Source organism: Natator depressus, chromosome 1 (genome assembly GCF_965152275.1).
Source record: "Natator depressus isolate rNatDep1 chromosome 1, rNatDep2.hap1, whole genome shotgun sequence".
NCBI classification, from domain to species: Eukaryota; Metazoa; Chordata; order Testudines; family Cheloniidae; genus Natator; species Natator depressus.
In genome coordinates this window covers 58,862,174-58,887,982 of record NC_134234.1, presented here as the reverse complement: position 1 = coordinate 58,887,982, position 25,809 = coordinate 58,862,174, and the positions used below count along the sequence as shown (strand labels likewise).

Genomic DNA, 25,809 nt, shown 5'->3' with positions numbered 1-25,809 from the left:
TTGAGAACAGACTCTGTCTTAGAATGTACTAACGCAATTAGCAGCTTGCAAGTTTCACATACAGAGGGAGAGAAACAGTACCAAAAACCAAGAGACCTCTTAATTAGTAATACCCTGGAATTTAAACTATGGGGAATCAAACTCATTTGTGATTTTAATACAGAACTTCTTTAATATGATCCAACAAATTTACTGTCTCTATGTGGTAAGAACAGCCTCCCATTAAAGTATGTTTTTTGTAGAGTGCCAGCCAGCAGTATGATGGTGATCAGTATCCACACAAAAAGAACCAGGAGTACTTGTGGCACCTTAGAGACTAACTAACGAATTTATTTGAGCATAAGCTTTCGTGGGCTAAAACCCACTTCATCGGATGTATGTAGCGGAAAATAAATACACACACATACACAGAAAAAATGCGTGTTGCCATACACACTATAATGAGAGTGATCAATTAAGGTGAGCTATCAGCAGGAGGAGAAAAAAAACCTTTTGTAGTGATAATCAGGATTATCAAAAGGTGTTTTTTTCCTGCTGATAATAGCTCACCTTAATTGATCACTCTCATTATAGTGTGTATGGCAACATGCATTTTTTCATGGTGTGTCTGTCTGTCTGTCTTCCTACTGTATTTTCCACTGCATGCATCTGATGAAGTGGGTTTTAGCCCACGAAAGCTTACACTCAAATAAATTTGTTAGTCTCTAAGGTGCCACAAGTCCTCCTTTTCTTTTTGCTGATACAGACTAACATGGCTACCACTCTGAAACCAGTATCCACACACTTACTGTACAGCAGGATTCAATGTTTGGTGATGGGATGACATGGTGTTATTCAAACAGAAGCAATCACTTCATGTTTTGCTTCCCTACTACACAGTGTAGTCACAATCAATTTTACCGTTCATTAAATGACTGGACTCTCCAACACATACCTCCCATTTAGTTAGATCTGATCCCAGATATCCACCAAAGGCTTTCTTCCCCCAGGGACACTGAACTGGGTTGCAGATAGGAGCAAATGCGGATACAGACTGTTTAGAAACACAAACATATGGATTAAGAAAAGTCATTTTGATAAGCAAGATATGAGCGGAAAGCGTGTTCAAAAGCCGTTCTGCCTAAAGTTACCATTGTAGCACATTGCGGAAGCAAGTGCTCTATTCTCACTTTTAGACAGCATTCAATCTCAGTCTTGTGATATAATTAGAATATCTTTTTTTTTTTTTTGGGGGGGGGGGGGGGTATAAAGGAACACAACCCACAAGTAAGTGCTCAAAGACACCACAAAAAGGGACAAGGTACAATTAGCTCCCCTCCACACACACAAGAAACTAATGGATCTCATCTAACAATAGAGTTAAATGATTTACTAACCAAAAATGCAAGGGATTACTTTGGATTTTGAAATCTCTAAAGCCATAAAATGGGGGCATTTATTGAAGATGCCAAGGAAGACAACAGCTTAAAAATTCTATGAATTGTAATGTGCATGTTTTGGGAATTAACACAATACAAACTTTCAGCCATTTTATAATAATCTTAAGAACATAAGAATGACCATAACAGGTGAGACCAATGATCTATCTAGCCCAGTATCCTGTCTGACAGTGGCCAGTGCCAGATGCTTCACAGGAAATGAACAATCCTCAAGTGATGCATTCCCAGCTTCTGACAAACAGAGGCTAGGGACACTTCAGAGCATGGTTTTACATCTCCGTCCATCCTGGCTTATAGTCAATGATGGACCTATCCATCCATCCATGAATGTATCTAGTTCTTTTTCTAACCCTTTTTGGAATCTTACAGTTCTAAGGCTTTAAATTCCTCTGGAATTTCTCCTTAATCAGCTGTTGCAAAGAAATCTCTTTCTTCCCAAGATCATACATTCTGAAATTTAATTTTTGTTGACAGAAGATAGAAATAATTTAGTAATATGAAAGATTAAAGTTATTTTTCTGAGAGGAGATTCTGTATTTTCTTTAAATTGGCCCTTGCCATGCTTTCAAAATTTTTGTTTAAGGGAAACTTTATAAATCAGAGATATGAAATAACGATTCTCTTCCTCATTATTTGAATTATTTTAAAATTAAATATATTTAAGATTTTGATTATGTTTTATCCTTGTTTCAGTTAAGACTAAGAAGAGGATGAACTGAGATGTATTATTTTGGTGATAGCTACAGCCAATCTATTCAGCTGTGAATTTTATACTAATTTATTCTCTTGATGTATGAGCTAAGCACCGTGGCCTTCTTTGCATACATGAATTATGGTCTCTAGCACGTGGTTCCGAATGTGGTCTTGTAAAGACAAGCTACTGAAGCTCTAAAGGAGCAGGCATGTCACAATTTTGCATAGCAACGTGAAAAAGGTCACATGGTGGGGGGGGGGGGGGAAGAGAACATCCTCTAAAGATGAATTTTTAAATTTCACATCTCGTACTTAGGCCTCCATCAGCTTTGTCATCACATAGTCTATTAAAAATAACAGAATGCAGTACTCCTAATACTGAGCCCAATACTACCATCGAGCCTCATACAATTATATGTACCACTAGGCACACTAAATCCTCAAAAAAAAATTCAGAATCTATGGGACTTAAGGTCAATGGTGACAAAACTAAAGTTATATGTGCCTCCTATAAAATGGAAATGAACAATCTGCCAATGCTACATGTAGATAGTAATGATTGAATAGTTTTATCTATTTGGTAGTCGGTTGACAGCAGGAGATTCTGTAACCGAAGATGTCATGTCAGATCGGTCTTGCATCAACTGCATTTCAGCATCCTCAAAAGACACTGTTTGGGTGGCAGGATGTATTTGTGACAACTAAGATACGAGTGTTCAGTGTGGTGGTGATGACTAGCCTGTTACATAGAGCAGAAACAAGGCCATTAAAACAGCTGAGGACAGAAAACTAAACAGTTTTCCATGTCAAAAGTAATGGTGTATTCTTAACATCTATTGGTTTGATTTTGTCACAAATGAGGAGGTACTTGGATGATTCCGGCAAGTTGCAGTCCTGCCCAGAGGAAAACAAGATGACTGCAATGATGGGATCCTGTCCAACGGGCAGAAAATGGTACGTTTCTATAGAAGATTTACAGACCTGAGGTAAAAGGAAAGAGCATGAGATCGACCACAAATGAGATTGGAAGATGTGATTTTTGAGGGATTTAAGAAGCCCAAATCCTCCTGTACTGGTTCATGATGAAAGAAGACAACTTGCAAGAGACTGTTCAAGATGGAAGTCCATTCTAGGTGATGCCACAGCTACACCACAGCCACGTAAACACGCTGCTGCTGCTTAACTACAATAGTCTGGATAGAATAGCAATAAGACTAATATTCTCCACTGGAGAGGATATTTAACTCAGTTTTTAACTTTTTTAATTCTGTAGTTGGTATTTCACCAACGTCAAATACTAATACATTTTACAGTAAGTAGCATTCAGTACTAGTACCAAGTACCAGTAGGCTATTAAGATTATAAATAACTTTAAACTCTGTTGCAACCTTTAGTATTAAAATTAACTTGAATTTGATTTTTAAAACTGTTTTTCTCTGGAAGATTGTATAAAACTTAGTATCTTACTTTGTATTTTCCAGGATTCTTCAAAGCAAGGATAAGAGCACCATGGCCCCCCATTGAGTGCCCAAAAATAGACATCCTTTCTGAGTCAGCTGGAAAATTGGCTTTTATTAATTTAGGCAGCTGAAAAAAATCAAGTGTGACAGGAAAAAAAAAGGAAGACTTTAATATGTTTAGACTTTGAGAGTCATGCAACTTAATGTGATCTACTATTGTGTTTTAATCCAGATAAAATAATTGTGAGATTAAATGTACAAGGTTGTTCTGTACTTGTGGTTAAGTTAACAGTTGAGGTCACAGTCTGAAAACTATCTCAACTACTGAATATCACTAAAGACAAAAAGAAACATTTCAAACGTCTGTAGACGTTTCATGGTCTACAAGATGTTAATCAACTAGACATATTACTGCAATACATTTATGTAAATGTACATGTATAACAAGATTGAGGTTTCCTTATAACCCTGTTCTCATTTTAACTAAATCCCTAAATGTGTTCTCACAAAATAAGCAGAATGACAACTTGTTCTGGAGAGGCCTTTTGTATTTCATGTCCCTGTCAACATTAGTTTTTAATCTGGACCACTCACGGTGCAAATTAACAGATTTATATGTATTGTTATTCATCATCATAATAGATTTGCTCAAGCAGTCTATTTTGAAAATGACGACATTTGACTGCTAATGAAAATGGTCTAACTTTGATATGCATGACAAGCAGCCATCTCACTACAATAGTCCAATTAAGAGGAGATCAGTCCCTCTAATCAAGGCAAAACAATGAGATTGAATTTCACACCTTTAGCAACATTAATTTAATTACAAAAAAAACCACCTCATCCTTTATGTACGAGTACATTCTATAGTTGGTTTTCCATGGTTCTTCAGTGGCGTCTACATAAAAACCAGCACCTGTGCCAAAATCCCAGCTCTCATCTTCTCCTTCAATATTGCAGCCACCTATCAAGGAAAAGTGATTCTGTGTTTATTGTCCCATCTTTATCAGATGTTTGATATCAGGATATTGTTTTCCATGATATAAACCACACCCTTCTAGATGGACCTGGATAAATTTAACCTCTGTGCCTCAGTTTCCCAAAAACTGTAGAATGAGGATGATGTTTAAGCCAAAATACCGTGGTTTTGAGGGTTAATTCATTAATGTTTCCAAAATGCTTTAAGAGCTACAAGTAACTAGAAAGTGCAAAGTATTCATAGTTTTCACTTTTCTTCATCCCTTCAATCCCAAAATTTATCTCTGATGTACAATCAGATATTAATTTAACTGAACTTAATACACTATGAATTTATCATCAAATAAATCACGGATGTGTTAGAAAATCCAGTCTACCCTCCTGGCAGTACAAGATACCCTATACTACTGTATATCTTTGATTGCTTTGTCCAGTCTAGTTTTGAATTATTCAAATGATATGTTCCACTTCTTCCCCTGGGAGTTTCCAGTCTAGTAAATCTCACCATCAGGAACATCTTCGGTATAATGACAGGTTTATATTAATTCTTAATTCACTTTTTCTCTGTTTCATGTCAATAATAAATTGGAACCCCATATAAAACCTAAGTCATTCCTCTTTTGACTAACTGTAGACATATCCTCTTTCACCAAGGCTATACTGTCGGTACTTAATTTTTATATGTTTCCCTTAAATTCAATCCATCCAGCCATCTCTTATCCCTCTTCAGTTTGCCCATGATTTGTCAATAGAATCAAATGAAGTAAAAATCTTAAATGAATCAAACAGTACCACAGAATCTTTATGGATAGTAATTCCATGCTCTAATAATAAGAATATAGCAGTAGGGATATATTACCAACCACCTGACCAGGATGGTAATAAGTGACTGAAATGTTCAGGGAGATTAAAAAGGCTATTAAAATTAAAAAAACCTCAATAATAGGGGATTTCAACTATCCCCATATTGACTGGGTACATGTCACCTCAGGACGGGATGCATAGATAAAGTTTCTTGAGACTTTAAATGACTGCTTCTTGGAGCAGCCAGTCCTGGAACCCACAAGAGGCAATTCTTCGTTTAGTCCTAAGTGGAGCTCAAGATCTGGTCCAAGAGATGAATATAGCTGGATCACTTGGTAGTAGTGACCATAATATTATTAAATTTAACTTCCCTGTGGCAGGGAAAACACCACAGCAGCCCAACACTCTAGCATTTAGTTTCAGAAAGGGGAACTACACAAAATGAGGAGATTAGTTAATCAGAAATTAAAAGGTATAGCGCCAAAAGGGAAATCCCTGCAAGCTGCATGGAAACTTTTTAAAGACACCATCATAGAGACTCACCTTAAATGTATACCCCAAAATAAAAAACATAGTAAGAAAACCAAAAGAACCCCCAAAAGAAAAACCAAAACCAAAAAGAGCCACCATGGCTAAACAACATAGTTAAAGAAGCAGTGAGAGGCAAAAAAGCATCCTTTAAAAAGTAGAAGTTAAATCCTAGTGAGGAAAATAGAAAGGAGCATTAACTCTGGCAAATTAAATGTAAACATAGAATTAGGAAGGCCAAAAAAGAATTTAAAGAACAGCTAGCCAAAGATTCAAAAAGGAATAGCAAAAAAAAATTTAAGTACATCAGAAGCAGGAAGCCTGCTAAACAACCAGTGGGGCCTCTGGACAATTGAGATGCTAAAGGAGGATGTGAGGGAGATTCCCAAACCTGAGCCATTCTTTTCAGGTGACAAATATGAAGAACTGTCCCAGATTGAGGTGTCATTAGAGGAGGTTTTGGAACAAACTGATAAACTACAGGGCGTCCTCGGACTTACGACACCTGACTTACATCGGAGGCCACTTATGATGCTTTTCAACTGAACTGCCCGTTTCACCCTTACGATGCTCCATTTGCATAAAGTTCACTTGAAATCACCTCCTGGTTGCATTATACTGGCATGGAGCTGGAAGGGGGTTGCTTCTGATTGGCTTCGAGGCAACAGGGTAGCTTGTTGTCTGGTAGGGTTGCTGCTTGTTTTTGATTGACTGAGCCTGGGGCCGAGAGCCAATCAGAAAGCCTGAACAGTGATTGGCTATGGCTCAGCACGTGTGCCATTCTCCCTGGCTTTTTGAGCCTTTGTTGCCAGCATTCTGAGCAGCATATGTGAGTTTATATGTTTATTTGAATGCTGATTACAAAATACACAATGTACAGTAAGTACATTGATGTTCCAACATTAGTCATCTATAAGTCATTTAGTACAAAAATCTGGGTTATTGGGGTGAAAATAGTGTATCAAGCCTTGGTTCAGGAACCAATCCCCCCTTCATAGCATTGATTCCTATGGGAAGAGTGGTTTCGACTTATAACGCAACTCTGAGGAACGAATTGTGTTGTAAGTCTGAGGACTCCCTGTATACAGTAATAAGTCACCAGGATCAGATGGTATTCACCCAAGAGTTCTGAAGGAACTCAAATGTGAAACTACAGAACTAATAACTGTAGTCTGTAACCTATCATTTAAATCAGCTTCTGTACCACATGACTGGAGGCTAGCTAATGTGACGCCAATTTTTAAAAAGGGCTCCAGAGGTGATCCCAGCAATTGCAGGCCAGTAAGCCTGACTTCAGTACCAGGCAAACTGGTTGAAATTATAGTAAAAAACAAAATTGTCAGACACTTAGATGAACATAATTTATCAGGGAAGAGTCAACATGGTTTTTGTAAGGGGAAATCATGCCTCACCAATCTACTAGAATTCTCTGAAAGGGTCAACAAGCATGTGGACAAGGGGGCTCCAGTAGATATAGCGTACTTAGATTTTCAGAAAGCCTTTGACAAGGTCCCTCACCAAAGGCTCTTAAGTAAACTGTCATGGGATAAGAGGGTAGGTCCTCTCATGGACTGGTAACCGGTAAAAAGATAGGAAACAAGGAGTAGAAATAAACGGTCAGTTTTCAGAATGGAGAGAGGTAAATAGTGGTGTCCCCCAGGGGTCTGTACTGGACCCAGTCCTATTCAATATATTCATAAATGATCTGGAAAAAGGGGTAAACAGTGAGATGGTAAAATCTGCATAGGATACAAAATTGCTCAAGATAGTTAAGTCCCAGGCAGACTGTGAAGAGCTAAAAAAGGATCTCTCAAAACTGGTGATTGGGCAACAAAATGGCAAATTAAATTCAATGTGGATCAATGCAAAGTAATGCACATTGGAAAACATAATCCCAACTATACATATAAAATGATGGGGTCTAAATTGGCTGTTACCGCTCAAGAAAGAGATCTTGCAGTCATTGTGAATAGTTCTCTGAAAACATCCACTCAATGTACAGCAGCAGTCAAAAAAGCAAACAGAATGTTGGGAATCATTAAGAAAGGGATACATAATAAGACAGAAAATATCATATTGCCCTTATATAAATCCATGGTACGCCCACATCTTGAATACTGCGTGTAGACATGGTCGCCCCATCTCAAAAAAGATATATTGGAATTGGAAAAGGTCCAGAAAAGGGCAACAAAAATGATTAGGGGTATGGAATAGCTGTCATATGAGGAGAGATTAATAAGACTGGGACTTTTCAGCTAGGAAAAGAGACGACTAAGGGGGCATATGATAGGAGATCTAGCAAATTATGACTGGTGTGGAGAAAGTAAATAAAGAAGTGTTATTTACCCCTTCTCATAACACAAGAACTAGGGGTCACCAAAGGAAATTAATAGGCAGCAGGTTTAAAACAAACAAAAGGAAGTATGGAACTCCTTGCCAGAGGATGTTGTGAAGGCCAAGACTATAACAGGGTTAAAAAAAGAACTAGATAAGTTCATGGAGGATAGGTCCATCAATGGCTATTAGCCAGGATGGACAGGGTTGGTGTCCCTAGCCTCTGTTTGCCAGAAGTTGGGAAATGGGTGACAGATCACCTGGTGATTGCCTGTTCTGTTCATTCACTCTGAGGCACTTGGCAATGGCCACTGTCGGAAGACAGGATACTGGGCTAGATGGACCTTTGGTCTGACCCAGTATGGCCATACTTATGTTCTTAATAGCGGGTCCCAGAACTCTTCTTCTTAGCATATGCACAACGTGCCTCCAGGTGGCATGTGACCAGGATCCATCACTGAATTTGGTCCGCTGAGAACTGAATGTAGTACCGCGCCCGGCTCAACTGCGTCCCGCTTAACGGAGCCGTCCGCCATGGGAACCGAGACAAGCGTTGCAGGAAGTGCGGCTACGCCAACGAGACCCTGCCCCACGTCCTGTGCAGCTGCAAGCCCCACTCCAGAGCCTGGCAGCTGCGACACAACGCCATCCAGAACCGCCTGGTGAAAGCCATTTCACCGCACCTGGGGGAGGTCGCCGTGAACTGCGCCATCCCCGGTACCGACAGCCCGCTGCGACCCGACATAGTTGTCACCAACGAAACCCAGAAAAAGATCATCCTCGTCGACATCACGGTCCCCTTCGAGAACAGGTCCCCGGCCTTCCGAGAAGCCCGAGCTCGGAAACTGGAAAAATACGCCCCTCTGGCCGACACCCTGAGAGCGAAGGGCTACGAGGTGCAGCTGGACGCCCTGATCGTCGGAGCCCTGGGCGCTTGGGACCCCTGCAACGAGCGTGTGCTGCGGACCTGTGGGATCGGTAAACGCTACGCACGGCTCATGCGGCGCCTCATGGTCTCGGACACCATCCGATGGTCCAGGGACATCTACATCGAGCACATCACCGGCCACAGACAGTACCAGGAGGAGTGAGCCGGTACGACCTTGTGCACGCACTGTGGGAAAGAGACTGAGAGGCCTTCCCCACCGGACCGTATGAGCTGGAAACGTAATCCCACTGAACATTAAACCCCACTAATGAGGGTAGACCCATCCCCACCCCCGTATTCACTCACTGTACCCAGCATACTGAACATAGCCGTTGTGTGGATAACTTACCCCATATCTCGATGTCTGTACTCTGACCGGTTAAACTTTCCCCCCAGTCGGGGAGATTGCAGATTATTATGTGATCCTTGTTCCACCAGCTCCTAAATCGCATTTTATACCCCTTGATAATCTGTACCTTATCCCCTGACAACCAGAAACTTCTATGCCTGAACTCTGTACCGTTGCTTATTTCAACATTATCTTAATAAAACAAAGTTTACATCAATTTAAGGTGCCACTAGCACAGGGACCATTACTTTCTTCCTTGATAACACGCCCCTGTTTACTAACACCAAAATTACAAGGGACTTTTTTGCTGTCATATTAAATTGCAAACTCTTATCTAATTTGACACAACTGTTAGAACAATTTTTGAGTACACACCTGCCTCCTTATCACAGGCTGAGCCTGGGGCTTTTAAGAGGATCAAAGTTCAGCTTACTCCTGTGACACAGACTCTGCCAAAAACTGAGGGATTCTGGAACTTGTAGCCTAGGAATCATAGGAACTGTAGGCTGTGAATCAAGTATGCTGGGTATAAAAGGGTTGGTTGCAGACAGATGGTAGGACTTGCTGTGAATCTTTCTGTTAAGGAAGGGACTACAGAAGGACAAGCATGATAATCTTACTAAAGGAAAGAGCTTAAGGAAAAAAGGTGGAAAAGCAGCCTGGGAAGAAGACTCAGAGGAGACTAACAAAGGACTGTTTGGGACACTCCATGAAGAGGGGCAGACGCCTGCAGTAAAGGGAAGAAATGTTCACTTATATCCTCATGAAGAGGCTTTAAAACCACATAAACAGGAAAACATGAAACATATCTGTTTACCACGACAGAGTTTTTCATTCAGCTGGAGGGCTAAACCAACAAGAGGGGAAATTGAGGGACCAGACAAATCTGATGACAAAAAGGTAAGCTGCACAGTCACAGTGCTATAACTTGATTCTCCCTCTTTTCTTGGCTTGTAAGTTTATTCACCTGTTACATTTTGTCCAACTCTTAGATAATGAGCTCTCTAGGGCAGAGACTGTCTTGATTGTGTTTGTTTGTACAGTGCTTGGAAGAACAGGGCCATGACTCCTAACTCTATTTCTTAGACACTATCACAGTAGAAGTGATAACTGTTTAATACTGCTAAGTCTCTTTGCTTCCCAGATGTTTTGTTTCCAGGAGAGTTTCTACTGGGCAAGCACTTTACAGACACCTGCACATGCAAACACCACTCTGAATATTTTCTCCACGCTATGTTCAGACCACCTACTTTAATTGGTGATTACAGTTAGTCTGCTGTAAACTCAGTGTTCCGGATAACAAAGATTTTAGAGATTTGGACCCTGTGAACAGAGAACAGAGGCTGTCTGGAACACAATGGACATAAGAGATGCACTAGAAAATCCATTAACACAGCAGAGCTTGCAGTCATCTGCTTTGATTTATTCCAGTTACGGCAAGTTACAAAGACAGGAGAGAGGCCAAGAGGTTAGTGCAAAAGAGAACGTATGATCCTATCAATGAACAGCCAATGGGCACAGGTAGCACAAAAGCAAGTCAAAACACCCAAGGGCAGTTACAGCCCAAAACCCTTAATCTGATGTTCTTTGAATGACATAATGAAGATCTGGCCATCCCTACTCTACGCTACATAATAGCTATGAATACATGTTACAATAATGCTTGTTTCAATATACTTTTTGTATATGAATTAAAAATATACTAAACACAGGAAGACATCAGGTCCCAAGATAAAATATGGAAGAATATATGTTGCTCCCCTAGCAGTTCGTTAAAATATTTTGCAGTAATTTTTCTTAGTACAAAAAAAAAAAAAAAAAAGAGACTGATGTATAGAACTTCCGGAAAGTTGAAATTCTGTCCTTAAATCATTGTTGTGATCAAGGGCTCCCAAATATTCAATGATCTTACATACTATGTCCAGGGAACTGGAATACCTAGCCATGACGAATAATTTGTAGAAGGAACTTGTTAGGGGGTTGTTTTGGGGGAATTAAATCAAGCATTTTTGTTGAGATTTGATGCCATCAAATACTGGAAAATATCAGAAAGGCCCCTCCAGTATGTACAGCGTAAGTATCACTGTAGCAGAAGAAAACACCAAGTACATTCAGAAAGCTGTTGGGTAATTTACAGAACTCTCCAGGTAACTATGACGAAGATGGTTACAGAATTCCCCCTTTTCAGGTTCCCCAATTTCTATACTAATCAATGCCTTGTACAGGGAACATATGTGCGCTTTTTTTAAACTGTTGTTTTAGCTCTATGAGTACAGTAAATATTAAAAGGCTCTGAAAAATCATGCAACACAGTGAAAACAAAACACTAGCTCCATGTTCCAACAGGGTTCCATGGATGATGTAAGGTACTAGCATAGTATATACACCAGTGATACTCAGATCTCTGTGATTCAGGAGCCAAATTAGCAATCAACACTACCCAACAGAGCCACAGTGCTGTGAATTCATAGTTTCGTTTACTATTTATATTATATATAACTTCTCACAGCAAAAGGACTATTATTTTATCAACTACAATTGGTTAATATCATAGTAAAAGCATCCTGCTTGGTTAATAATTAAATCACACAGTGTTTTAGTTTCATGTGCTGCAAAGAGACGCAGGAGACGCATTAAAGAATCACTTGCAGCTCTTGAGCCTCAGTCTGAGTATCAGCAGTATACACCAAGGTGTCACATGGAGTGTAAGCCAGGGACTTTGGAGAACCAGGAAAAAAAATGGACGGGAACGAGAGTCCTACATTGCCCATGTATGACCTGAACTGCCCCCTTATCTTAATTTTAGGGCATTTGTATTAAAATGGCTTTACTAGTGGAGTTCTAAAGTTACAATTCATTTAGTATATATTAAACAAATAATCCAGCAAATTGGTATAAACTATAGAACCTACAGATAGAATGACATTCCAAATTCAGATACAATTACACCAATATATTTAGTAGTAACATGAATCATTCTATTCTTTGGAGATAAGCAGCAGTAAACGTTTATATGCTGAAGGCTCATCATGTAACCTGAAGACACTTACGTGGGCTGGTATCTGGTGCAACTACAATGAGGCCATGTTCAGCTGCAGCTTGATGAAAACCAGATTTGGTAATAAAGTTTTGTTCCGTGCAAGTTAATCCTAGAGATAAAAATATGACTGGTTATGTACTACTCTCAGCATTCCAGCTTCCAACATATACTAGAAAAGTTTAAAAATAAAATGGGATTCATGCCTTAAGCATGAATGTAATTGTTAACTGTCCATAGAAACAGACTCAGTTACATTTTCACAGAAAAAAAGATTTGATCGTACTAAGTTTTTCATTTCCCACTTGTATCAACAACTATTCCTTTTAAAGATCTTTGGGATTTTGTCCATGGTTAGGTATTAACCATAATTAGGTCACTGAACGTTTCATCCACAGAGCCACACAAGTGCTTGTTCATTTACCATAAGCAGAGTTCTCAAATACTGCATAAGATGTCATTTGAGAAGATATTAGTGACAAATAAAGTCCTATATGTCATTAGTTAGCAGCTATAAGCAGCATAGTGGATCCCTATACTTCAGGATCCATAGCAATCTGTGCTTATGTCAGAGCAGGTTTGAGACTGAAGTCAAATTACAAGTCTGTGACAATTTAGACCAGTATTTTAAGGATTCTTCACAGTGCCATGTAGGAAGAGTTACAGATTGTAGTTTTAACCTTCACCTGTGGTGAATTTTAGATAGTTTCAACTGATTGTCTTATTAGCAAAGGCAGCTTGCTTGTAATTATTTATTTTACTGTAAGTGCTGTATAAGAGTTGTGGTACCTCCTCAGACAATTTATTCTAACCTACTCCAATATTAGATGTTAACATTCTTATGCAATCTGTCATCATTCGACATGCACAACACTCAATTATAATAAGAGTCAAGTGCAGGTTAGCACTTAGAATCACCCCTCTACTGGCCTATTCTACCCTTGTATTTCCCCTAGCTTTAATGTAATTGTAACTGCCTCTAATTTTAGTGACTTATGCTTGTACACTGAATGGAGTCATTTACTAATTTTGCCAACCATCAATAATATAAATTAGCTATTTTTTGATAATTCATACAAAATAGTAACAGTTAAAGAAGGTAAGTAGGGAAAAATATCAACAGTAACATAAGTAAACTTTACCATAGCTACATATATCACATTAATGGTAAAATTACAATAGGCTGCAAAACATTGCTTTCAACAATTACCTGCTTAAATTGGTAGAGCATATATTACAGGGGTGGGCAAACTACGGCCCAGAGGCCGCCTCCGGCCCTTCAGATGTTTTAATCTGGCTTGCCCCTCTCCACGCGTGACATGGCTCCCAGAAGCAGTAGCATGTCCCCGTTCCGGCTCCTATGCCTAGGGGCAGACAGGGGGATCCACACACTGCCCCTGCCCCAAGCACTGTCCCCACAGCTCCCATTGGCCACCCTCCGAACCCCTCGGTCCCACCCCCCAGACGGAGCCCTCACCCCCCTGTACCCCAACTCTCTGCCCCAGCCCAGAGCCCCCTCCCACAACCTGAATTCCTCATTTCTGCCCCCCTGCCCCGAGCCTGCACCCCAGCCAGAGCCCTCACCCTCCCCCACACCCCAACCCCCAATTTCATGAGCATTCATGGCCCGCCATACAATTTCCATACCCAGATGTGGCTCTCAGGCCAAAAAGTTCGCCCACCTCTGATATATTAGGACAAGGTTTTCAGTTTTGTTTTTTAACTAAATTCTTCTACATCTTACATAGAGACACAATGTACCTCTCGCAAAATCCATATTTCAAACTTGGTCTGATTTGTTAATACAATCAAACTGGTTTCATAGATTCATAGATATTTAGGTCAGAAGGGACCATTATGATCATCTAGTCTGACCTCCTGCACAACACAGGCCACAGAATTTCACCCACCACTCCTACAAAAAAAAAAAAACACCACACACCTCACACCTATATCTGTGCTACTGAAGTCCTCAAATCGTAGTTTAAAGACTTCAAGGAGCAGAGAATCGTCCAGCAAGTGACCTGTGCCCCATGCTACAGAGGAAGGCGAAAAACCTCCAGGGCCTCTTCCAATCTGCCCTGGAGGAAAATTCCTTCCCGACCCCAAATATGGCCATCAGCTAAAGCCTGAGCATATGGGCAAGATTCATCAGCCAGATACTACAGAAAATTCTTTCCTGGGTAACTCGGATCTTACCCCATCTAATAGCCCATCACAGGCCATTGGGCCTATTTACCATGAATATTTAATTACCAAAACCATGTTATCCCATCATACCATCTCCTCCACAAACTTATCGAGTTTTATCTTAAAGCCAGATAGATCTTTTGCCCCCACTGCTTCCCTTGGAAGGCTATTCCAAAACTTCACTCCTCTGATGGTTAAAAACCTTTGTCTAACTTCTAGTCTAAGTTTCCTAGTGGCCAGTTTATATCCATTTGTTCTTGTGTCCACATTGGCACTGAGCTTAAATAATTCCTCTCCTTCTCCGGTATTTATCCTTCTGATATATTTATAGAGAGCAATCATATCTCCCCTCAACCTTCTTTTAGTTAGGCTAAACAAGCCAAGCTCCCTGAGTCTCCTTTCATAAGACAAGTTTTCCATTCCTCGGATCATCCTAATAGCCCTTCCCTGTACCTTTTCCAGTTTGAATTCATCCTTCTTAAACATGGGAGACCAGAACTGCACACAGTATTCCAGGTGAGGTCTCACCAGTGCCTTGTATAACGGTACTAAAACCTCCTTATCCCTACTGGAAATACCTCTCCTGATGCATCCCAAACCTCTCCTGATGCATCCTGGTAGTCTGTTAAAATTTGTTTTAGAACTGTACTGTCATTCTTCCACCGTCACCCCACGCATTAACAGTTTACAGTATATCCAGTCCCTGATGAGATCTAAATAGCACCATATCCTAAAGCATGGATATAGGATGGAACAATTTTCATATAGCAAATTTACTTAAATAGGACACAGTTTTCCTGGTTGTGGATTCCACCCTACTTGTTTAGTTCTGATCATTTTTTCTTCCAAAAACAGGTCCAGAGAGGAAAATATCTATTGAGCATGCAAACACCAGCTTATCACAAGCTGTTTAGGCATTGCTTTTTATTAGTCACACAAAATATCCTAAATCTATTTGAAGATTTAGTCAATGTGAGCTAAAGACCCACCAACAATATACAGATTCTAGATTTTTTTTGCATCTGCAGGGCCAGATCCTTCAAGGTGCGCTGCACTGCTCCAGCAGCACAGAAAAAAAAAAAAAAAAAAGCCATAATCTGGCAGCCTGCCCCCCCTAAGGCTGGCTGATTCATGTGCTAGCACAATACCACATTGCAGGGGAGTGTTTAAACCCAAATAAAAGCAGTCTTCAATGTAGGGTTGCCAGGCGTCTGGTTTTCGACCAGAATGCCCGGTTGAAAAGGGACCCTGGCAGCTCCGGTCAGCACCACTTACCGGGACATTAGAAGTGTGGTCAGTGGCACAATGGGGCTAAAGGCAGGCTCCCTGCCTGCCCTGGCTCTGCACAGCTCCCTGAAGCCACCGGCATTTCCCGGCGGCCTCTAGGTGCAGGGGCATTCAGGGAAACTCCGCACGCTGTCCCCACTCCCAGAGCCGGCTCCACGGCCAATGGGAGCTGTGGGGGTAACGCCTGCGGGTGTGGGAAGCGCACACCACGCAGAACTGCCTGGCCACGCCTCCACCTAGGGGCCAGACATGCTGGCTGCTTCTGGGAGCAGCACGGAGGCAGGGCAGGCAGGAAGCCTGCCTTAGCCCTGCTGCACCAGCAACCGGGAGCTGCCTGAGGTAAGCGCCGCCCAGCCGGAGCTCACATCCCAAACCACCTCCTCCACCCCAACCCCCTGCCCCAGGTCGGAACCCCCTCCCGCACCTTAACTCCCTCCCAGAGCCCGTATTCAGCACCCCAGCCCTAAGCCCTGTCCCGTAGACGGAACCTCGCACCTGAACTCCCTCCCAGAGCCTGCACCCAGCACCCTTGCCCACACTCCAAACCCCTCAGCCCCAGCCTGGAGCCCCCTCCTGTACCCCAAACCCCACATCCCCGGCCCCACCCCAGAGCCCACATCCCCTCCCACACTCCAATCTCCTGCCCCAGCCCAGTGCAAGTGAGTGACAGTGGGGGAGAGCAAGCAATTGAGGGAAGGGGGCTGGAGTGAGTGGGGGGCGTGGCCTCAGAGAAGAGCCAGAGAAGGGGGCATGGCCTCCGGGAAGGGGCAGGGCAAGCGTGTTCGGTTTTGTGCAATTAGCAAGTTGGCAACCCTACTTTAATGGAATGAAAGTATCTCCTTTTTCACACACTGTAAATTTTGGGTCTTAAATTAACCTAATAGTGTGTTTTAAAAATACTGAAGTTCACATTACTCACCTGAGAGCCAGTACAGCACAGGACACTTTCCAATCTCTGCTTTTGGTGGCAAATAGATTCCAAACCTCATTTTGCATTTTAACTCTATACTGTAGCAACAAAATACATTTGATTAACAGTATCTAACAGACAGGCCCAGGACAATCACCAAAAAAAAGAAGGACCACTGTCTAGAGTTTATCTATGCATTTCTAGAATACTAATCAGAATATCTAGACCTGGCCATCATTGATTCAATGGATAATAGTATTTTAAGAGTGCAAGTGAAATAAGTATGAAGTAGATAACAATATAAAATAAGCCACAACATTAGCCTATTAAGTAACAATGACTGCATTTCTACTATGTTTTAAATACAATTAAAAAAAGAAAGAAAAATAAACCAAATCCTTACAGTCTGGCTGGTAGGGAATATTTTGAAAATTAGCATTGGAATTCAAGACCTAACAACGTTCAACCTAACTCTTGTCTGTTAAATTGGAGACATTTTAAGAACATCTACAGATAGCTCACATAATTTGCAGCGAAGTACATATAGAAGCAAAAAAGTCAAGTTGTTTCAGTCTCCCAGACTGATACACTTAACATTTAATAAAAATTGGGCAATTGATTAAACTGCCAATAGAAAGCATTTTTTCTTCAGAAACTACTTTCTTTAGATGCAGTACTATATAAAGGAATATATATACTCTAATTCAAAAGATGGACAAGCACCTAATTAATATTGTAATGCATGAAAGAGTATAATTCAAATGTCACAAGCAAACAGGCTGAAGAGACATACATAAGCAACTGGAGTCTGAAAGAGTCTCTCCCCTTCACAGCAAAGAATTGCTGATTCATGGGTAATGGGTGTCTTTTAGAGACCAGAAATGAAAACTACATGCTTATATATAGTTGTATAGCTAATTTCTCCTCACAAAATGAAAAGATTGTTTCTACTTCTATTTTACTTTGTTTGACGCTTCTGGTCATGTGAATAAAACACTTACTGTTTCAGTCACATGGAGTTAATATATATTCATATCTCCATATTGTAAATACAACAGCCTAAGGTGATGAGACCAATTCTCAGGACATAGTAAATTTACTATTAATGTTTTCCCTCTGCAGAACTTAGTAATACGTGTTTAAAAATGAAGAATAAAGCAACTAGTAAACTGAAGACATAATATAAAAATGAATCTACTAAAACACTAATATTAGTATCAAGGAAATGCATATTTTGTCTTTTTCTTTTGACTATGGCAATATTGGAAGTAATATGATACAGCTCTCCCTGTGCTAAAATTTTAGGTTGCCTTTGTAATGTTTACCTGTCATGTTCAAACACCTTCTGGAAACCCTCAAAGCATTTGTTGCTGGAAATCTGTTTCAGTGCCATAATCTCAACTGTTAAAAAAACAAAAACACACTATCAATTTGTAGCCTCTTCACTTAACATTACAATTTCTCAGCACAGAGTATCTCCAACAGGTTTTTAAAAAACAGAAAACAAAAAACAAGAACTTTGAATGGCCATTTTTTTCAGGTGACTACAGTACAGCTGACTTTTACAAAGAAGTTACCTTCCAGTTACACAAATTCTTTCCATATTTCAGAAACAAAATTTCAGTTGCTTTACATGAAAATTTCAAGTTTAACAATTGTGGTCTATAATAGGGTACCAAATCTGTGGTTGTTTGCCAACTGTGGGGGGGGGGGGAGGTAACTTTTAATAGAGGAGAGAACAGCAGTGGTGTGACGGGAATGGGATCAAGTTACCAAGACACCTCCTCATATGCTCTTTTGTGGTACACAGGTTTGAATATCTTTTTGTCGTATGAGTCATTCCACCTCTGGCAATCTATAGTCTTTTATTCTCCAGCATCTACTCCTACATTACACATTTAAAATGAATCTACATTTAAAACCTACAGTTTGGGGATCATTGTGTTATTCTGCCTTTGCAAACAGTACTTTCCAAGCCTGGCAAGGAACAGAACAGAAATTATCCTATCCTTTGCCTTCGTTTTATTCATAAATTAATTTTAGAAGTATATGTTTTCTCACCATACTCTCTGTGCTTGGGAATTTTAACTCCTTAATAAACACTTACTAACCAAATACCTTCACTTTTGCTAGTGAATAGAACCTTTTAAACTATCGACATCAGCATCTTGAAGAAACTGGTGCTAACGCTTATATCTTTACATGAAGACAATAAGAGCATGACTATATATTTGGGCCCTAATTCAATTACCATTTTACTATTACTCATGTAACTTCCCTGGACTATGATGGTATTATACTAGCATAAAACTGGAGAAACACAGATCCTTAGGATCTACAGGCAAGGTCTTTAGAAGGCTCCAAATCTTTTTACGTTTATTCTCAAAACTACTTATTATACTGTTACATTTGCTACTCCTAGATTGTCAACATTAACATTAGTTTGTATTTTAGGGCTTTACTGTACAATATCAGAGGATTCCATCTTACCAGGTTGACTTCTCTCGTTCTTTATACAAAAATGAGGAACCTGGCAAATATAAAAAACATACTTTTGCAATCTTCTCTGGAAAAGTAGGTACCATTCAAACATATTAAAATATTTCTGCTCAAACACTTGCAATAATAAACACACCTGCAGTGAACAGGGAGATGACCTAGAAGAACTAAGAGATTCACTCTCTACATTCTAAGATTCCAAAAATAACATTTCTCTAATAAAGAATCCCACTGCTACTAAGCTGATGTCATCCTGAGACGTCCAATGCATTTGTAGCTTCTTCCAATTTCACACTGTGGCCTTCATGCATTTCCTCTGCATTTCCTTTTACCTTTTTCTCTTCCTGCCAACTTTTTCTACACAAAAATATCCTTAATATTTTTTTATTCTCCTCTTTAAAACTTTTTTGAGCAGACAAAACAGTTAGATCACATGCATTTCTGCTTGAGACTCTACACCAGCTTTATATGGTTTAATCAAATTTTCTGAAGTGATTGGAAGGCGTTAGATGAGCAGTGCTGTACAACATAACCACATGGTTTTGGTTTATAACAGTTAAAAGTTAACTGGTACCTCAGGCTGAACTGAGGGCCTCTTACAAAGCCCTAAAAATCCATAGCTCGTTTTATCCTACCCTTTAAAAGAAACCCTCATTGACTGATACACAGCATCTTAAATACCCATGGTACTATCGAATAATAAGTCAGTGTCAAAAAGAAAACAGGGCCCCACCTCTAAGGGTTTACAATCTAAAGGTACAATCAAAGAATACCAGACAAAACCAAACAGAGAATCCAGCATGGCCATTTCATGTTAAACAATTAAATGAACAGTTGGGTTTTCAGTAGCTTCTTGAAGATGTTTTTTTCAGCTTTGTCTATTTAAACACAGTACGAGGAGCCAGGAAATTTAGTTCTAATCCAAGCTCTGTCACTTGTTTGCTTGTGCTCTATATTTCCTGTATTCATCTATTGTCTCTTGCCTTATAAGACAACTGTAAATTTCTGAGGGAAAAGATTGTCTTTTTTATATGGTTGTACAGCAACTTACCACAGTGTCTATGACCAGGGCCCCTAAGCACTACCACGAAACAAACAATAAATATATCTACCAGCCATACATTTACCATGCAATTTTTTTAAAAAGCTGCAGAAAGTTAAAAAGTACTATCCTACTGTTATAAATTAGCCTGATGTAGTTTTCTGTGTTACTGTGAAACCCCATCATAACGGAAATTTGTCTTCCCATCCCTGACTTGCTAAGTAACATCGCCAATTAATTTTGATGCCTATTACCTTCCTTTTCTGCTCGTTCTGAAACCATACATTTAAATTCTAACCAAATGTTTTGCGTTTAGCCATGAAAACATCAACAAAAATGCAGCCGTCTTTAGGAACTTTTTAAAACTATAAATCCCAGGAGAAAACTACTACATTTAACTTAAGAGCTTCTAAATAAAGCCATATGGTATACTGTAAATCAAAAGAGCTTCAGTTAAATATTCTTTTATCACCAAAGACACAATGGATGTTTCTTGTTGCCTTGGGGTTGTTAGATTTTTAATCCAATTTCAGTATTAAATGTAAATGGTAGTATTTATGTTTACCTGCTCTACTGACTGTACTTTTGTTCAAGCCCAAAATGTGATAAATTAAAAGAATATAATCCTGCAGAAGAATCAATGTTTGTAACAGAACAATTCCACAGCTATGCAAATCTTTACACTATATTATATATATACAAAATTAATATTTCCCTGTGGTCATGTCTAATTTCTTTTTTCTATAATCACATTGAAATTTGATGATATCAATGCCAATTCACATAACAAAAATCAAGCCACTGATTTAAAGGTCCAATTTTTCAAATCCAGGTGCCTAAAACTAAGCTCCTAAATTCATACTCTGACACAAAGCTTTGAAAGCTTTGGTCAAAAAGAACTATATGCAGTAGACCAAATTAATTTTTGTTGTAACTTCTGTGAAGTCAATGTGTTTTCAATATGTTGAAAAAGGCAACTAAAAGGAAAGGAAATTTAACAGATTAAGTTTTTGTAGAAGTAGGATCACCAATGGAATGAAATCAGGCAAATGCAATTTTAGTCTGGTAGGAAATTCTTCCTGATCCTCAATGAGCTCTATATATCTACAGAGTAAGCTCATTGCTTAAAAGTGAAGCAAAACAAAGCAGAGAATATACTGCAGGAAACAATTCAACACCTGCAGGGGAATTTACCAGTTAACACAATACTGGTTTGTCTACACCTAACTTCTGATAAGTTTTAATAGTATGCCCTGTTGTTGTAGCCATGTAGGTCCCAGAATACTAGAGAGAAAAGGTGGGTGAGGTAATATCTTTTATTGGACCAACGTCTGTTCGTGAGAAACACAAGCTTTCGAGCTACACAGGTCAGACCTGAAGAAGAGCGCTGTGTAGCTCAAAAGATTATCTGTCTCACCAAAAGAAGTTGATCCAATAAAAGATATTACCTCACCTACCTTATCTAAGTTTTAACAGTAGGAGATATACCATTCAAAAACAGTTGTTTGATTCTGAAATGGGAGGGGGGTCCTGAAGTGTTTTCAAATGATGGAGATGGACCTTGACAAATGTTAAATTAGAGACATTATAGGGTACAATTAAAGAAGGCACAAAAACTAGAGGGGAAGGAAACAAAGCTTAGATTGTAGACAAACCATAAGGAATATAGGAGAAGAAAGACAGTGATGGAGTTATGGATACTTTTAAGAGTAAAAGGGATAAAAACTTGATAGATGAGGGAAACCAGTGTAAAGATTCAAGTATGGGGGGGGGGGGGGGCATTGTCAGTACTGAAGGAGAGTAAGGTAGACTTGGCAACTGGAAGGAGAGATGGAAGGGAAGGCAAGCCAGCAACCTTCAGCGGTGCAGATAAGAAACTGCCAGAGCCTACAATAGCATTACTTGCTGTCAGATAACAGGAAGAGATTAATTTTGGAAGTGTTGAAGCAAAGAAGCTCAAAGTGCCTGGGTGATCACTCCCTCTACTTTGAGAGGGATTGCATTTGTCTCTACCATGAGAGCTATCGCACAGAAGATTTCCTTGACGCTCTGTTAATATCCTTTACCATCAGACTGGAACTTTTTGTAAATACAGGAGTCAGACAAGGTGATTCCATTTACCTTTTCTTTATTGTTCATTAATGTATATGTTTTATCATATCTCCTTCCTCAAATAAACTATCCAACCTTCAAAGTTTCTCTTCACATGGGACATTCCATGCCCTTGATCCAGGGTTCTCTGAATGTCCTCTAATTCTGCAGCAGCCTTTAGAGATAGGGTGACCAATACTGTACACAGTACAGACTACACCAGGGATTGATATATGGGCATTAGAATATTCTCTGTATTATTCTCCATTCCTCCCCATCACATCACATCATCTTGTTTGTTATTCTGACTGCAGAGGCACACTGAGCGGGGGGGAGGGGGGGGGTTATGGGGTGGTCTACAATGATCATAGAATATCAGGGTTGGAAGGGACCTCAGGAGGTCATCTAGACCAACCCCCTGCTCAAAGCAGGGCCAATCCCCAATTTTTGCCCCCAATCCCTAAATGGCCCCCTCAAGGATTGAACCCACAACCCTGGGTTTAGCAGGCCAATGATGCTCAAGTCCCCTCTGAGGATGCCCTTGTGGGAACAGGGAGACTTGGGTGAAGTCACTGCTTCGCTCCCCCACCCAGCACAGAGCAATAGGCTGGTATCTCATTACAACCCCACCCCCCACTAATCTGCAAGCTTTGCCTGCACAATTTGATTTCTTTCTGCAAGACTCGTGCAACCGATAACACAGGGCCCCGCTGCCCGGACTAAAGCTGGGTGACTGTGAACAAGCGTCAACCCAGGGGCGACGCGGCTCCCGTTGGGACGAAGCGATGCGAGGCTGGAGACCGACAACCTGGCGCTGGTTCGGCGGCGCTTCCCGCGCGAACTTCAGCCCGGGTCCGTCTACGCGTTACAGGCCGCCCCAGGCGGGGGCTCCAGCGTTAGGCGGAGCCGCGCTACTTCCCCCGCCGGGCCCGGAGCGACCCCGCCACCCCGGCTGTGCTCAGCCCGTCCCGGCCACGGCTCTGCTCGTGGGGACGGTGACCGCCTCCGGGGCCTGCCGCCAGAGCCCGCCGCTGCGGCCTTCCCGGGGCCTCCCCCCGGCAGCGCCGCCCCCCCCTTCCCCGCGGCACCGGCAGAGCGAGCGCGGCGGCCCGGCACCGCACCCCCGCGGGAGCGGCGTGACCAGCCCGCGCCGCCGCTTACCTGGGGCGCAGGCGGGGGGCTCGGAGGCGCTGGCGGGACGCGCTACCGGAGCCGCTGAAAGGGCGGAGGGCGGCGGAGGGCGGCTCTTAACATGGCGCCGCCCCGACTGCCGCCCACAACGCCGCCCCGCGGCCATCGCCGGAGAGCTGCCTCCTCGGCCACTGCCACCGCCCCGGCCTCCCCGTCCCTTCCAGGGCTGCCTCCCCCAACAGTGTCCGCATCCCGGGGACACCGCCCCGCCCCTTCCAGGGCTGCCCCCCTCCCCCCCAGTGCCAACACCCCCCCTTCCAGGATTACGCCCCCCCCACCCCCGGCTGTCCACATCCCACCTCCCCACTGCCTCTTCCAGGACTGCCTCCCTGCAGCAATGTCACTGCCTTGTCCGTCCCCCCCCCCCCCCATCTCCTCCAGAGCGCCGGGGGTTCTTTCAGCCCAAAGCTCTTGGTAACTTTTACTCTGTGCGAGGTGGTGTCCGGAAGTAAATCAGGGGAGACATGGCCATCCGACCGATAGATGGCTGGCACAAACAGGACAACACAAGAGTGTTTTCACTTAAAGCTAAACTTTACTTAGTCTCAAGCACTTAGACACACGTCCGCAAGAGGTTAGTAAAACACCCCCAACCCTTGATAATTACCAAAGCTGAGTATGGCTCTCGAGTGGCACAGCGGCAGCTTGTCTGCCGCTGGGAAACACAAGATGCATCCAGAGAGAGAGAGTCCAGTCCTGAAGAGTCCCCCTACCTCAAACTTTTCCCCCTTATTTATACATGAGTAATAGAATGACATGTCCCTTAAAGAAAACTTGTTAAGCAAGCAGTTCCAATGGGCAAGCAAGAGGCTCCTTCTGATTATCGATTAACCAGGTGTGGGTTTTTCCAGAGTTTGCAGTCTTGAGGCCCCAGTAGACATTCCTGGGGCACATCCTGCTCTTCTAAGATGCATGTATCAGCAAGTTCAACACAATTCTTATCAGGAAGGATGCGGGGTCAAGCTGCCCTCTCTGTGGCACCCAAAAACCCCCTTCCCCTCCTGCTTTGGTCAAACTGAGAGTGCTGAATGGCCAATTTACAGCCTGCTGACTTGGCTGCTTTTAGCAATAAGCCATAGTGGTTTCAGGCACTTTACTGGTTTGCCAAAGTCTCCCCGTACATCCAGGGTCCACCAAAGTCTCCCTGTACATCCAGGGTCCCTTCCCCTGCCATCTACATAGTGTCACCACCCCCTCCAGGGCTCCCGTCATGGGAAGGACCACCCAAATACTCCAAGAGGGTATTTTCTTTGATGCAGGAAAAACAAACCCACTGACCACACACTCCTAGTTGTCACCTACCACCCCACATTGGAACCCAAGCAGGATATCATTAAACAATTACAAACCAGATTTGATAGGGACCATATCCTGAAAGTATTTCTGGAACCCCCTCTTCTGGCCTTCAAACAGGCCCCCCTTTCTATAAAGACAAAGTGGCTTGAAGGACTAATTTGGCTTTTTATTCCAAGGGGGAAATGCATAGGTATAAGGATACAATTCTGTCATTTTCACCTTTTGCCTGGATCCTAAACAGCCAAAGGAAAATTGGGAGCATGCTTGATTTTTGAAGAGCTATCAAAACAACAAAATCCTTGCCGAAAAACCATCTATTTGTCTCCTTCAACCAAATTTTCAAGGGGAAGAATGCCTCTAAACAATGGAGAGCAAAATAAATTTTAAGAAATGCATTATAAAGTCTTAAATGCTGAAAGATTCAAGACCACAGGTAATATTATAGGAAACAATTCTAAAGATAAGCAGCAGATATTTCTCAAAGTACTTAAAGGCGTTAGTTCTGTTGTATTAATTTAGATCAGTGATTCTCAAACTTACTTGATCATGCCCCTCTTCTTTGTGTCTGTCACTTTTAGTCATTTACACCCCACTCCACAAGTACATATACTGCCATCAAGCTCTGAAGGCAGAGCAGAAAGCAGCAGCTGCTGGCCAGGTGCCCAGCTCTGAAGGCAGCGCCGTGCCAGCATCAGCACAGAAGTAAGGGAAGCAATGTGAAAAGTGATACTTGTCAATATCACTTTTCACAGC

At 41.5% G+C, this 25,809-nt stretch overlaps 2 protein-coding genes across 4 annotated transcripts in view; one reads left to right on the top strand and one right to left on the bottom strand.

Moving 5' to 3' along the window:
- Window positions 1-3,258, top strand: part of LRCH1 (leucine rich repeats and calponin homology domain containing 1) — a 252,422-nt gene extending 249,164 nt beyond the window's left edge. The window contains exon 23 of the mRNA XM_074960903.1: window positions 2,994-3,258. The gene's annotated coding sequence lies outside the window, so the exon portion shown is untranslated. The remainder of the gene's footprint in view (window positions 1-2,993) is intronic.
- ESD (esterase D) overlaps window positions 1-24,446 on the bottom strand; it is a 32,985-nt gene extending 8,539 nt beyond the window's left edge. Inside the window, exons 1-8 of one of the 3 annotated variants that reach the window (XM_074960947.1) lie at window positions 24,368-24,446; window positions 19,428-19,467; window positions 18,263-18,338; window positions 16,947-17,035; window positions 12,564-12,662; window positions 4,432-4,556; window positions 3,600-3,719; window positions 935-1,033 (exon numbers count right to left, since the gene is read on the bottom strand). In XM_074960947.1, the coding sequence (XP_074817048.1) occupies window positions 935-1,033; window positions 3,600-3,719; window positions 4,432-4,556; window positions 12,564-12,662; window positions 16,947-17,035; window positions 18,263-18,330 (600 nt within the window). In that variant the 5' untranslated portion in view covers window positions 18,331-18,338; window positions 19,428-19,467; window positions 24,368-24,446. Of the gene's footprint in view, window positions 1-934; window positions 1,034-3,599; window positions 3,720-4,431; window positions 4,557-12,563; window positions 12,663-16,946; window positions 17,036-18,262; window positions 18,339-19,427; window positions 19,468-23,730; window positions 23,844-24,367 lie in introns of those variants that run through there. The other 2 variants (XM_074960938.1, XM_074960927.1) reach the window with 2 other exon arrangements.
- Window positions 24,447-25,809: the final 1,363 nt, after the last annotated feature.